This window comes from Scyliorhinus canicula, chromosome 1, assembly GCF_902713615.1.
Source record: "Scyliorhinus canicula chromosome 1, sScyCan1.1, whole genome shotgun sequence".
Taxonomy (NCBI): domain Eukaryota; kingdom Metazoa; phylum Chordata; class Chondrichthyes; order Carcharhiniformes; family Scyliorhinidae; genus Scyliorhinus; species Scyliorhinus canicula.
In genome coordinates, this window is record NC_052146.1 from 74,950,807 (window position 1) to 74,964,749 (window position 13,943).

A 13,943-nucleotide genomic window follows, 5' to 3' on the forward strand; every position below is an offset into this window, starting at 1 on the left:
ACTGGGTTATGGGGATAGGGTGGAGGTGCTGACCTTGGGTAGAGTGCTTTTTCCAAGAGCCAGTGCAGACTCGATGGGCCGAATGGCCTCCTTCTGCACTGTAAATTCTATGATAAAACGCTTTTGCGATGGCTGATGACCAGGAGGTATGGTGGAGGTGAAGATTGAGAACACAAGAGAGAGAGGTTGGTGTAAGTGAGATAAAGAAAAAGACCTGGTGACAAGGAGGGGTTGATGAGTAAACAGAGGAGGAAAGAAAACAAAAATAAACATGGAGCTGGAAAATAGAAAATGCCATTGAAAGAAATGAATTAGTAACATGAGAAATAAAAGGTCAGATGGGATATTGAAATCATTCCGCATTAAAATTGTTTGGCTCCACAGGAATACAATTTGTGTTCTGTTGTACAGGTCAGTGTCTGAAAATTCAAACAGCGAGAACCTCTCCAACGTGCTTTCACCCTTCACTGAAAATGGTGAATCTGATTGCGGATCTTACTGTGAAGCAGCTTGGGATATTTAACTGCATTAATGATTTTAGATAAATGCAAGTCATTGTTATTTATGGACTAAATTGCCCATCACAGAGACTTTAAGTAGCCATTTATCAGGATGGCAATGGTGTCTAAACAGGCTGCAAACTCTACTGAATAAAAACCCCATTGCAGTTGAAGTAGAATCATATGTTTAATAAACCTGTGTAAGTTTTTCTTTAATTTTCCTGCAATCGTTCCAATTCTGTGCACTGCGGTTTCCCAGGGCCTTCTAATCTCTGCATTTACATGTGTCTAGTATTGATGTTGCTATGGTGTTTTTGGTGCAGTATGTTACGTATTTCCTGTCTTATGTTACTGTGATTACTCTGGCCTTTTGTGTGGTGAACTCTGCTTTTTACATCTCTGCTCCCAGGATGGGGTCTTCTTACTGGAGTTTGTGCGAAGCCCCTGTACAGCAGCGACCTACCAACCTCCGGTCAGTCTTGTGTTGGTGTTTGAAATCTCTTCTTTCATGCATCCCATTATTCCCTACTAAATTAATACTAACTGCAGTTTATAGACCTTGGGGAAGGCATTTATCTCTTCCTGCTGGGATTTGTTTAGTCATTTTCTGTTCTTTTAGATCCTCCTCCGAAAGACATAGTCTGTCGTGGGGTGCGGTTCCTGGCCACCTTTCAGCACGCCACCCAAGCGATCCTACCTGTATTATTCTAGGTAGTTAGTAATGCCACACTGTTTAGTCGAGAGCTCAACTTACTGACATTCTCAAATTCTCTCCCATAGAGATCACTGGGAGGAGGTAGAACTCTGCATGTTTTTAAAAAAAAATTTATTTGCCCAGCATTGTGTGCTAACTTCACTTGTTGTTGACCTACAGTCAACCATGGGTAGCACTGCTACCTCACAGCACCGGGGACCGAGTTCAATTCCAGCCCTGGGGAATTGTGTGGAGTTTCCACTTTCTCCCCATGTCTGTGTGGGGTGTGGCCGTGGGTTATGCATTCTTTCGAAGGGTCGGTGAAGACTCGATGGGCAGAATGGCCTCCTTCGGCACTGTAGGGGGTCTATGATTCTAACTCGGCTCAAAACTGCACTGGAGTGGAACTAACAAACCCCCCAAAAGGTGCAAATAACTTCAAGCTCTACTCGACACTGCTACCCAGAAGCTAATTAGAATAGAATGTCTGCATGCAGAAGGAGACCATTCAGCCTATCGAGTCTGCACCGACCTTTGGACACTAAGGGCAATTTAGCATGGCCAATCCACCTAACCTGCACATCTTCGGACGGTGGGAGGAAACTGGACCACCCGGAGGAAACCCACGCAGACATGGGGAGAAAGTGCAAATTCTACACTGTCACCCAAGGTTGGAATTGAACCCGGATCCCTGGAGCTGGAGGCAGCAGTGCTAACCACTATGCCATTGTGCTGCCTTTAAGGCTTTAGGTAGCTAGAACAAAATCTCTTTAGTGTTTTTTTCCATTCTTTATTCTGAAGCTAGTGCAACAAATGGAACATTGTTGCTGCTTTCCCTGGTCTATGTGTCATGGGGATTATGAGGAAAACATAGCTTCTTCCAGCAGCACACATTCTCCAGTCTCATTAATGGACCGATGCAGGCAGGCAGTGGAGGATATGAATTGAAGGGGAGAATTGTTGGGAAACTTCAAAGGGACGGTTGGAAGTTCGACAGACTGCCCTGTATCCACCCATAACTATAGCCGGCAAGAACTAACCACTGCTTCCTTCCTGGTCTGCAGCATGCAAAAGCAGGGAGAGCTCCAGCAGTCCTGAGGCATTCTAACAGATTTACTTTTGTAGTGCAGATGATGGATGAAAGAACAACACTGAATAGCAGCCTGAAAAACATCCCAGACCATTTGCGCAGTAAATGTATTCCTCACTAAAAAATTTCCTCTGTGACCTTCTGAATACTATCGAAAGGTTTTGTTGGCGTGTTTTTATTTATTTTCTGCCATCTGGCCAAATGGACATTGTGTAGATTTTGTCTATTGATTTCCCTGTCTGGTTTCTTGGAAAATGTTAACACCCACTGTCTTAAGTCTCCAATCAGGAAAGGTGGGCTGCTCAACCAAATGGATCCAACGCAGCCAAGCCTCAGCCTGTCCTTGTGTTGTCCATTGGCTGTGTATGTACTATCGCCAGGATTGCAGATGATACAAAAATAGGTGGGAAGGCAAATTCTGAGGATGACACAAAGGGTCGACACAGGGATAGAGTCAGGTTAACTGAGGTGGGCAAAACTTGGCGGGTGGAGTATAATTTCGGAAATGTGCAGTATGCACTAAGATAGGAAGAATAAAGGTGCTGCATATTATTTAAACGGAGACAGACTGCCTAAAGCTGCAGCCCAGGGATTTGGGAGTCCTCATGCAAAAATCACAAAAAGCTAGCATGCAAGTTCAGGTAATAGGGAAGGCAAATTGATGTTGGCCTTTATTTCAAAGGGAATGGAGTATAAAAAACAGGCCAAGTCTTGCTAAAACTATACAAGGCACTAGTTAGATCATACCAGGAATACTGTTAACACTTTTGATCCCCTTATCTAAGGAAAGCTGTGCTTGCATTGGAGGCAGGGCAGAGAAGGTTCACTCAGTTGATCCTGGGTATGGAGGGATTTTCTTATGAGGAGAGATTGAGTAGGTGTACTCATTTGGAGTTCAGAAAAATGAGAGGTGACCTTGTTAAGACAAATAGGATTCTCAGGGGCTTGACAGGGTAGATGCCGAGAGGTTGTTTCCCCTCTGAGAGGGTAGTGAATCTGTGGAATTCTTTACTGCAGAGGGCTGTAGAGGCTGGGTTGTTATGCATGTTCAAGGCTGAGATACAGATTTTTAATCAGTGAGGGAATCAAGGGCTATGGGGGTAAGGCGGGAAAGTGGAGTTGAGGATTATCATTTCAGATCAGTCATGACCTCATTGAATGATGGAATAGACTTGATGGGCCAAATAGCCTACTTCTTCTCCTACATCTTATGGTCCTATCCATTTGATTTTGGGAAGCAGCCTTCCTTGATTTATTTTCACCCCTCCATAGCCGGAAACAGTCAGCACAGACTGAAGATTGAATCTGGACCCACCATTTTGTACCTCCTGGTGTTCTCGCTCATTGAACCGTGAGGGATAGCTTTCCTAAACATCTGGTGTTGTGTTTTCTTACTCATAGAACCACACATAACAGAAGGGGCCCATTTGACCCAAGGCTCCTGTGCCAGCTGTTTGAAAGAACTGGCCAATTAATTCCACTCCCCATCGCTCTTTCCCCATAGTTCTGCCAATTTTTCCCCTGCCAAGCATTTTATGTAAATCCCTTTTGAAGGTTATTGCTGATCTATCACGCTGACAGTTTTTATCTTTGCATCACTGATTAAAGCTATGGTATTCTTTTTAAAAAATTTAGATTACCCAATTATTTTTTCCAATTAAGGGGGCAATTTAGCGTGGCCAATCCACCTAACCTGCACATTTTTGGGTTGTGGGGGCGAAACCCACGCAGACACGGGGAGAATGTGCAAACTCCACACGGACAGTGACCCAGAGCCGGGATCAAGCTATGGTATTCTTACAATGTTCTGCTCTAGCAACATCGAAATGGTCATTTTGAGCTATTTTACATTCGAAAGGCGGTGCCCTTCAACTGCATGCCACGCATTTATTTATAATATTTCCTGATTTTGTTTCATCCTTGCTTTCCTACAGTTGCTATTGCCAGCTTCCTGTAGTTCCCTCAAAACATACTCCTCACCCATTTCAACACTGCATTAACCATGAGGCTGACAGGCCTGGTGGTCTGTTTGTGCCTGCCAGATTTCCCCCCTCTCAGTAAAGGTGGCTATGAGCTGCCACAGGTGAGCACATAGGGCAAGATTTTCCCAGGGAATCAGGAGGAAACCTGATTTCCTGAAAAAAAAAAGAATCTTCAGTCTTACCATTCGCGCACTGAAACACTTCTCCCAATCAGACAGAAATTTGGCCCCAAGAGTCTTCTAAGCTATATAAGGGGGTGGGCAAAATTTGACAGATGGAGTATAATTTTCAATGTGTGAGGTTGCCCACTTTGGCAGTAAGAATAGAAGGACAGAATATTATTTAAGTGGAGAGAGAGACTGCAAAAGTCTGTGGTATGGAGGGATCTGGCTATCACCATACATGAGTCACAAGACATTAACATTCAAACACAGCAATAAATTAGAAAGGCAAATGGAATGTTGCCCGTTATTGAAAGGGGATTGGCAAATAAAAGTAGAATAAAAATCTTGCTACAACAGTACAGGGCATTGGTGAGACTGCACGTATTTTGGTCTCCTTATTTAAGGAACAATATACTTGGAAGTGCAAGCAGTTCAGAGAAGGTTCATTCAGCTGATTCCTTGGGTGAAGGGGTTGTCTTTTCAGGAAAGGTTGGCCAGGTTGGGCCTATACTCATTGGAGTTTAAAAGAGGGAGAGTTGATCTTGTGAAACATGTAACGTTCTGAGGGGCTTGACATTGTAGATACTGAGAGGATGCTTCCCCACGTGGGGAGGGGGGGCAGAGATGAGGAGGAATTTCTTCCCCAGGATTGTCGTTATTCTTTGGAATTCTCAACCCTGGAGAGCAGTGAAGGCTGGATCTTTGAATATATTCCGGGATGAGTTAGATTTTTGATCCACAAGTAAGTTGAGGCTTATGGGGTGAGGTGGAAAAGTGGAGTTAGGCTACAATCAGACCACAATCTTAATAAATTGAGGCGCACACTCAAGGGGCCAAATGGCCTATACCTGCTCCTATTTTTGATATTCTTGTGCAGGATCAGCTCTCTCAAGATGCCTGAGCATCAGTACCTCAGGAACCTGGGCTATCACAGCAGGCCACTACCTCCTGGAACAGTGGACCAGCTGGACGTGCTGTTGTAATGGTTGAGAAGGCAGCATCACTCAGTTGGTGAGACTGTGCTATTTCTCTTCCTTCGGAGAGCTTGCCTCACTGCAGCCCCTCTGGTCACACAGCAGGAATTCTGGTACAAGCTGAAAAATCCCAAGGGCAGCTAAACTTGCTGAAATCTTCCGTGATCCCTTTAAACAGAAATCCCTCCTTTGACGTGATGGACATGCCACTCCATCCTCCCTCCCTAATTTACCAGGGGAATGCTGAGGTGGGATGTCAATCAGTTTGCTCTGCTAAAGACCAACAGCTGGGGTGGAGGGATGTCCAAACAGATGGGTCAATGTCCAGAAATTAATGACGAAACTGAATCTCCCCTCTTGAATGAAAACCTTTTGTGTGGATGTGCTTTGAGAAACCACCTTGTCCCTCCAGCCAATGTCTGCTCACATGAGATACAAGTTGTCTTCTATTTGAAGCACCAAGCTTATGTCTTTGTCCCTGGAATGGAACTGATGTTATGTAGAGCAAAATCACTGGGCCAAGAGGATCTAGAGTTTACTGGAACTGGGCTGTGTGGTCTAACACAAAGATATTTTATCTTTCCTTTTACTAACATACTAAACCTTTTTGAAGGAACTCCTTGCAAAGAGCTTTACCTTGTGGAAATTTGTAACAAAATTGCAACCAATTCAGTTTCTAATGGTGAACTCTAACAGCTTTTTAACCTGCCTTGTGTAGACTAGTGGACAAACTGGCGTTGCTAATTCACAGTGCCATTCATCCTGATTCAGCACCCTGTTTTGAGCAGTGGTAAATTTATTCCGGGCTTTTTCTGTTCCGTGTATGCTGCTTCTGTATTTCCCTGAATGGAAGTCCTGATTGTGGATATGTGACTCTCTGGAGCGGGTTTTCAAACCGTGTCATTACACTTTTTCCAGTTGGGGCGCCCCAGCTTCATTTAAAAATTTTTAATGGTACAAAAGTTCCTTATATTTGTATTTATCTGGATTTTAAAAATCATGCACACAGGTCCAAGGGGAGCAGGTGTCGACTGGCACTGACTATTTGGATTACAGCCCAGCTTCAGGAGCCACAGCACTAACTGCGGACAAATCAAGCACATCGGGTAATGCCCAGACCTCTGCTATGGGTGTCACTCAGGGGACAGGGGACCAGCCTCCTGCCCCTGCCACTTTAGAGGGCAGGTAAGGTTGTCACAAATTGGACAAGCATTGATTGAGGTGTGTTTCGTCACCAAATAGTGGTCTCTTTATGCAGAATCTTCAGTGTTTTCTTATATTTATTTTTCCCAATATGATTGTGCTGTATTGTGAGAATGGGATCTGCATTAGAATGTGTAGGGTACTCATTACAATAGCCCAGGACTTCAGATCGGCAGAGACTGGATGTACCCCACAAGATGTGCTGTGGGAGCCCTCTGAAGTCCCAATACACTGACTCTGTGAGAGCTGTATGGGAAGTTAGAACTTCCAGTGAGCAGTTTCCCGGGACCCTCCAAAGAAGTTTTCAACTCTGAGTATAAGTTGGAGAGTTCAGACAGTTCTGACTTACTTGAATGTTATCTGACTAATGTTACTTGACGTACATAACAGGAAATGTTAGAATGAAAAACCATAGTCTAACTCCAGGCTAACTATGGCAACTGACTCCCTCACCCCACCCACCCCAGCTACCCCAGAATACCCACTCTGCTCCATTACTATCCCGTAAAACCACACTGCTCCATTGCTACTTGTAATGGGTAGTACAGTGATTAGCACTGTTGCTTCACAGCACCAGGGACCCGGGTTCGCGATACCATAATACGCACTCTGCCCCATCGCTGTCCCATAATACCTATTCTGCTCCATCGCTACCCCGTAAAACCCACTCTGCCCCGTCACTACCCCGTCATACCCACTCTGCCCCGTCAGTACCCCATAATATTCACTCTGCCGCATCGCTACCCATAATACCCACTCTGCCCTGGCACTACCCCGTAATACCCACTCAACAATTGGAAGATCCGGGATAAAATGAGGAAAGTCATCAGTTTATAAATAATGTGATTAATGTTTGGGTAGCAATTGCAGCACCTGCATGAAATAAACTGAATTTATTTATTCTTTCACGGGATGTGGATATCACTGGCTAGGCCAGCATTTGCTGCCCTTCCCTAATTGCCCTTGAGAAGGTGACATTGAGCTGTCTTCTCACTGCTGCAGTCCATGTGGGGTAGGTACACCCACAGTGCTGTTGGGGAGGGAGTTCCAGGAGGTTGATCCAGTGACAGCGAAGGAACGGCGATATATTCCCAAGTCAGGGTGATGAGTGACCTGGAGGGGAACTTGCAGATGGTGATATTCCCAGGTACCTGCTGCCCTTTCCCTTTGAGGTGGTAGCCTCAAAGAAACCTTGGATGTGTATGGTCAAACAAAAAGATGGGTGTGTTAATCACGGGTATGGAATTCTGCTGAGGAACATTTAAACAATGCATTGTTTACACCCTGCAGGTGTTATACCCAGTATAAGCTCTTGAAGAGAAGGACTAACTGCATTATGATTCTTTACTTCACTGCTGTACATTACTAAGTACAGCAAGGCTATAATATTAGCAATATCATTTGTATATATGGAAAAATAACCAAAAATATTTAGCCCAATTTTTGCAATAAATTAGGCACTAGATTGCTCATCTCACTAAGTGTGGGAAATCGAAAAATGTGATGCAAATTCAGCAAGAGTTGCTTTCTGAGGTTGGGATTGAAGCACATTTCTGGGGCAGGACAGAAAGAATGTTTTATGTGACATTAGATTCTTTTGGACCTTCCGTTGGAGTGTCAACGCTGGCTGAAATGGAGAGTGGTTCATCGACCAGAATGAAAATTCATCACCACGTTTGGGAACGAGACTAAGGAAAATGGAAAAGTTGATACCGCCCTGTCTCTTCCTGGACCATTCCCAATATACACCTGCTTTAGGAGGATGGGGCAGGGCTGTGGTGCAGTCTGCAGAGAGTTTTAAAGGGGGAAAAAGTCTTCCATTTTAAGTAAATAAAAACAGGAAATGGTTGGAAAAACTCAGATCAAGCAACACCTGTGAAGAGACAGATTTGACTTTTCGGTTTTATGATGACCCTCAGCAGGTCATACGTACAAACTTAGGAATTAGGAGCAGGAGGCGATTTGGCCCCTCGAGCCTGCTCCACCATTCAATAAGACCATGGCTGATCAGATTTTAACATCAATTCCACATTCCTTCCTACTCTCGGTAACCTTGTTAATCAAGAATATCTTGCGCTGCCTAAAAATATTCAAAGACTCTGCTTCCACCGTCTTTTGAGAAAGAGTTCCAGCAACTCACGATCCTCTGAGAGAAAAAGAATTCTCCTCATCTCTGCTGTAAGTGAATGACCCCTTTTTTAAACCATTCTAGATTCTCCCACAAAAGGAAACATCCTTTCTACATTCCCCCGTCAAGTCCCCTCAGGATGAATGTTTCAATCAAATCGTCTCTTACTTTTCTAAGTTCCAGATTGTAACTAATAAATCCATTTAGGAAGGAAGCAGCAATTTCTTAGTCAGAGAGTGGTTCGAAAGTGGAATCCATTGTGGTTGAGGCAGTTGGCTTCAATTTTTTCAAAGGGAAACTAGATGAACTTGTGATAGGAAAGGGAATAGAAAAATATGCTGAAAGACTTGAGATGGAGTGGTTGGTATCGGAAGAGATTTGTGTGCAATATAAACAACAGCACTGACTAGTTAGGTCAATCCTGTGCTGTGCTGCTAATTTGATGTAAATATCCTAAATCGCATCACATAAGCCGCAGGGAGTTGAAAGCTCCTCGGACACTTTTCTTTGATCATGTAATATTGAACAATGTGACTACTTATTGTGAATCAACATATCCAGCTAAACTTGCTCACAGGCTGATGAACATCTACAATATTTAATGTCTTTTGTTACATTGCAACAGCCAGCTGTCCTCTGGGATCACAAATTCACTGACCTCCTCCTCATCACTAGCAGAAATCCTGGAAACAATGAAGCACCCCACGTGAGTGTTAAATTTGCCATCTTTGTCCTGTGCGTGTGTTTATGAGAGTGGCTGCACTTGTACACCTGAGGGGCAGGACCTCCTCTATTATATTTTATGAAGTATATTTACCGGAAATTTATTGCAACAGATGTGAGCCTGTTGGGTGTAGTAGTTCAGTTTTTCGTAATAGTATATGAATGCAAGGGCTTCACCCACCTTTCTCGGTGAGAACAAGGTTGAAATAGTTGAGACCCGCAAGAAATAATTTAGGAGGAGAGCAGACCTGATTAAGAGTTGCCTTTCATGAAAACACTGCATTGCTGGATTTGTCAGGGTGGACTGTAGTGCATTAGATGTCGGCCACACAGTGCTGATTCATGCCTAATGAAAGCACCAATCACCACTGTTGGTTGAGAATGCATAAACTGCCAGTGGTCTGCCACTGGATCAACCAGCTTTTCACAGACTAGGAAGAAGTCGCATAGTACAAAAGCAAAATACCGTGGATGCTGGGAATCTGAAATAAAAACAAAAATTCAAGAAATGTGCAGCAGACCTTGATGTGTTAGGCAGGTTGGTTCGATGTGGACTGCACTTGATGCAGTGAGGTTAGAAACAGATGTCTAACGCTGGAGAAGATCCAACACGATTTTATTCAACGATGGAACTAATATACATGCTCAGCTGTGGGTCGACACTATACTGAACTGAGTGGAGACCTAGTACTAGCCTGACCAGACTTACTGCATGGTGTTTGCACTGGCTAGCTCGTGGACTCTGACTGTCTCAGTGGCTGTGTCCAGAGAGAGAGGGAAACCTAGTGCCCTCTGGCTTTATAGTGGTAGTGTCCTGTCTGGTGATTGGCTGCACTGTGCTGTGTGCTTACTGGTCATCCTGTGTGTCAATCACTACCTGTCTGCACTTCAATATATGCATGAGTGGATATTATGACAGACCTGACGGCATCTGTGGCGAGAGAAACAAAGTTAACTCTTCAGGCTGAGATGATCTTTCATGAGAACTGAAACTCAACGTTAAAGGTTAAGTTACATAGTGTTGACGTGCACCAGGTGATACATTGGGCTGGAACACAGGATAGCTATTGTGCTTTGAAACCAGCATCAACTAATTGTACCTGTGCACCCTTAGATCAATTCCTGGTCGATGGCAGGTCCACAGCACAAAGCAACCCATAATACAACAACTTTAGTGTGGAAAATGTCCCAGGAGCTTCAGAAAGTTTGGGAAACAAACATTAAGCCAAAAGAAAATAGATTTTGGAGGCAACCATAGGCTTGGATCAAGAACTGGGAATTGAGAAGGATATTGAAGGGAATTGTATTCAAAAGGGCCCCTACTTAAAAATGGTACGGAAACAATATTTGCCCGTGTGAGCAGCATCTTGTGCAGCTTTGCAGCTCCTTGTGTTTAGTGTGCCTAGACATACCACTTACAGCTCTTGCATAGCTGATCTCGAGCTCTGTGCTCAGTTCTGACTAAGTGGCCAAGGGTGGTGAGGAGCACATTTAATTGAAAGAAGTTTGACATTGAATAGCGAGTCCACAAAAATCCCAAATCTATTCAGAATCGGGCACGAATTGTAGAGAGGTCACTTAAAAATACACGATTTTACCATGTGTTGTTGAAGCGTACAGCATTGTGCCGGATTACTTTAATGTTGGAAGTGTACCTGACCTCAGGGTTTGCTGTTTGTGTGATAAATTAATATGACAATATGTTAATGAGCACGTGTTAATTAATAAGACAATGTGCAAACCAGGCTCTGAAATTATGGGGACATCTAATAGTTTCTGCTTGTTCTCCACTCCCAGTACTGGTATTCAGCTGCTTCCAGAACAGAGGGGGCTGCATCCCAATTGCTTCATCAGCGCAGAGGTGGTCCACTGGCTGATCAGCAATGTCGAAGGTGTTCAGACTCAGCCTATGGCCATTGACATCATGCAGGTAGAGTACACTGGCAACAATACAACCACACTGCGAACCTGACACAGTTTGTTTCTGACAATTTGAAGTCCCTGGTTTGTGTTGAATCAGCTAGCCTCAGCCGCAGCTGTGCACGCTCCTCGTTTGAGAAGGGAAAATTCAGCTCAGCTCTCAGCTACATGGTCACTATCCCATGACAGCGTATGTGTCTGTGTGGCTAGGAGGCATGATCAGACATGGCTTTGATGCTGTGTCATCCTTGGCAATCTAGCTAGATTCTCATATTAAGAATGGAGCAAAATGACAAAGGGCGAGTGTCACCATTGAGGTCCTCACAAATGTTCGCACCTTGGAGAGGTGGGGAGGGAATTGATTAATAACCAGAAAATGCACCTTTCCTGAAAGCTGCAATGAGGTGCAAACATTGCCAAACCAAGCATATGAATGAACGTCAGCACTGGAGGGGAAGTGGTCGATATCAGCAGTGCTAAATAGACTCACATTGGATTGGCAAGCTGTTTTTTGAAGTCAATGGAAAAGTATATAAAACTAGCGATGGAGTAAAATGGATTGCTGATTCACACTGATTAAAGCAGTTTTATACCTTTTCAATCCCTCCCACTTGCTATTTTTGACTACTTTAGTGTTTCACTTTAAATATCCTGATTTTCATCTCACCCTGTTTCTATTTTAAAGTCCCTGGAGTTTTTAAGCTACCTGTTTTTCTAAATTGGTCCCTTGCAACAGTATTGTAACAACCTTTGTAAATCTGGACTTCTAAAAAAGCTTTTGGAGCGCTGTCATCAAATCTCCTGTCCTTGCGAAACTCCCCAGCTCCTTGATGTTCCAGCATCTCTGCCAAAGCAGACATTGAGAGGCTGACGCTGTGAGGGGTTGGCTCGGCCTCCCTCTGCCGTTCTTTCCATGTGTGGTGAGAATCAGCTGATCCATCATGTTGGCACAGGGACACTTGCGCGACCCCTGGGCTCTGCTGATCTTGGCAGAGATTTAACTACAGGGCTGTAAAACTGACCATCCCTTCCTGTGTACTGTTTTACAGAAAATGCTAGATGAACAACTGATTGTCCATGCATTTGGGGAGTCGATGCGGGCATTTGTGTACGGCTTCTACCTGTACAGGCTTGTCACAGACAAAGACACCGAGAAAGGTAAAGTTGCACTTGAGAAAAAAAATGGTAACTAGCTTGTTAATGATGGCCTCTGCTTAAAGAATTATAGGACTTGTATTCCTCTCGAACCTTTCACATTACCACCCCACCCACACAGAGCAGATGACAACTATCCTCTCTTCCCTTCAAGCTGAGAAAGCAGTGGGTGCAGGTAATGTCTTTTACAGAATCCCTACAGTGCCAAAGGAGACCATTCGGCCCATCGATCTGCATTGATTCTCTGAAACAGGACCTTACCTAGACCCACTTGCCCCGCCCTATCTCCGTAACCCTATAACCCCACCTAACCAGCACATCTTTGGACACAAAGGGATAATTTAGCATGGCCAATTTACCTAACCTGCACATCTTTGGGCTGTGTGAGGAAACCGGAGCACCCGGAGGAAACCCACGCAGACACGGAGAGAACGTGCAGACTCCATACAGACAGTGAACCAAGCCGGGAATCGAACCTGGGACCCTGGAGCCGTGAAGCAACAGTGCTACCCACTGTACTACCAACAGGCTAAAGAGGAGTGTGAGAATTGGTTGCTTAGATAGGGCCTGAGATGCCTGCAGGGGGAGAAGCAAGATGTGCTGGCCTGTGGTGTGCTGAAAACACTGAGCAATTGAGAGTGTGGGACATCTGGCATGCTACTCCCCCGTCATGCTCTCCTGTAGCCCTGGATCCTCTTGGTGGAAGTTGGGGAAAACATATTCCTGCTGCTGCCCGCTTTTCGCAGTAACTTCATTGAAGTCTACTTGCGACAATAAGCAATTATTATTATTATCTCTTGGTTAGAGGCGTTGTTTTCTTCCTCCCATCCTTTGGAGAGCTCACCTCACGAGCTCCCTTGGGTCCCCCAATTAGTCTTCAGGTCAGAGTGAGAGGCCCGATGTGAGACGAGCAGCCTTCCCAGGTTCCCTCACTATCACTGTGGGTGCTGCAAAATGCAAGTGCTGCTGAGCTTTCCTGAAACCTGCCATGCATGCTCCCTTTGAGCAGAAATCCTTCCACTGAAAAAATGGCCACGTCATCTCACCCACCCTCCCATATTGATAGAGAAGCCGAGATGTGGGCTGTTAACTGCTTTGAATGACTCTGCATTGCACATACGTTCTGCTGAGTTTCCTACATGAGAATAGTGACTGTGCTTCAAAAATACCTGACTGACTGGCAGGTGCTTTGGGTCGTCCTGAGGGTTATGAAGGATGCTGTATAAATGTACAACTTTCTTTAGGTGGGTTGCGTATTAACCCACTGACCCAACTAAGAAAGAAAGGGCTTTTCTAAAACCAAAATTCTTCCTGTGTTGTGATTGTTCCTTTACTTTGGAGAAACCAAGGTCGAGGCACAAAACCTATCCAGCAGGAGCGCGAGCGCAAGCTACCCCATGATGTTGGCGT

The 13,943-nt window shown here is 44.6% G+C and overlaps 1 protein-coding gene across 3 annotated transcripts in view; it reads left to right on the top strand.

The window, feature by feature from the left end:
• depdc5 (DEP domain containing 5, GATOR1 subcomplex subunit) overlaps window positions 1-13,943 on the top strand; it is a 253,508-nt gene that overhangs the window by 190,630 nt on the left and 48,935 nt on the right. For 2 of the 3 annotated variants that reach the window (XM_038793299.1, XM_038793307.1), the window contains exons 32-36: window positions 910-972; window positions 6,414-6,589; window positions 9,361-9,441; window positions 11,256-11,388; window positions 12,428-12,536. In XM_038793299.1, the coding sequence (XP_038649227.1) occupies window positions 910-972; window positions 6,414-6,589; window positions 9,361-9,441; window positions 11,256-11,388; window positions 12,428-12,536 (562 nt within the window). The remainder of the gene's footprint in view (window positions 1-909; window positions 973-6,413; window positions 6,590-9,360; window positions 9,442-11,255; window positions 11,389-12,427; window positions 12,537-13,943) is intronic. The other variant, XM_038793316.1, reaches the window with a different exon arrangement.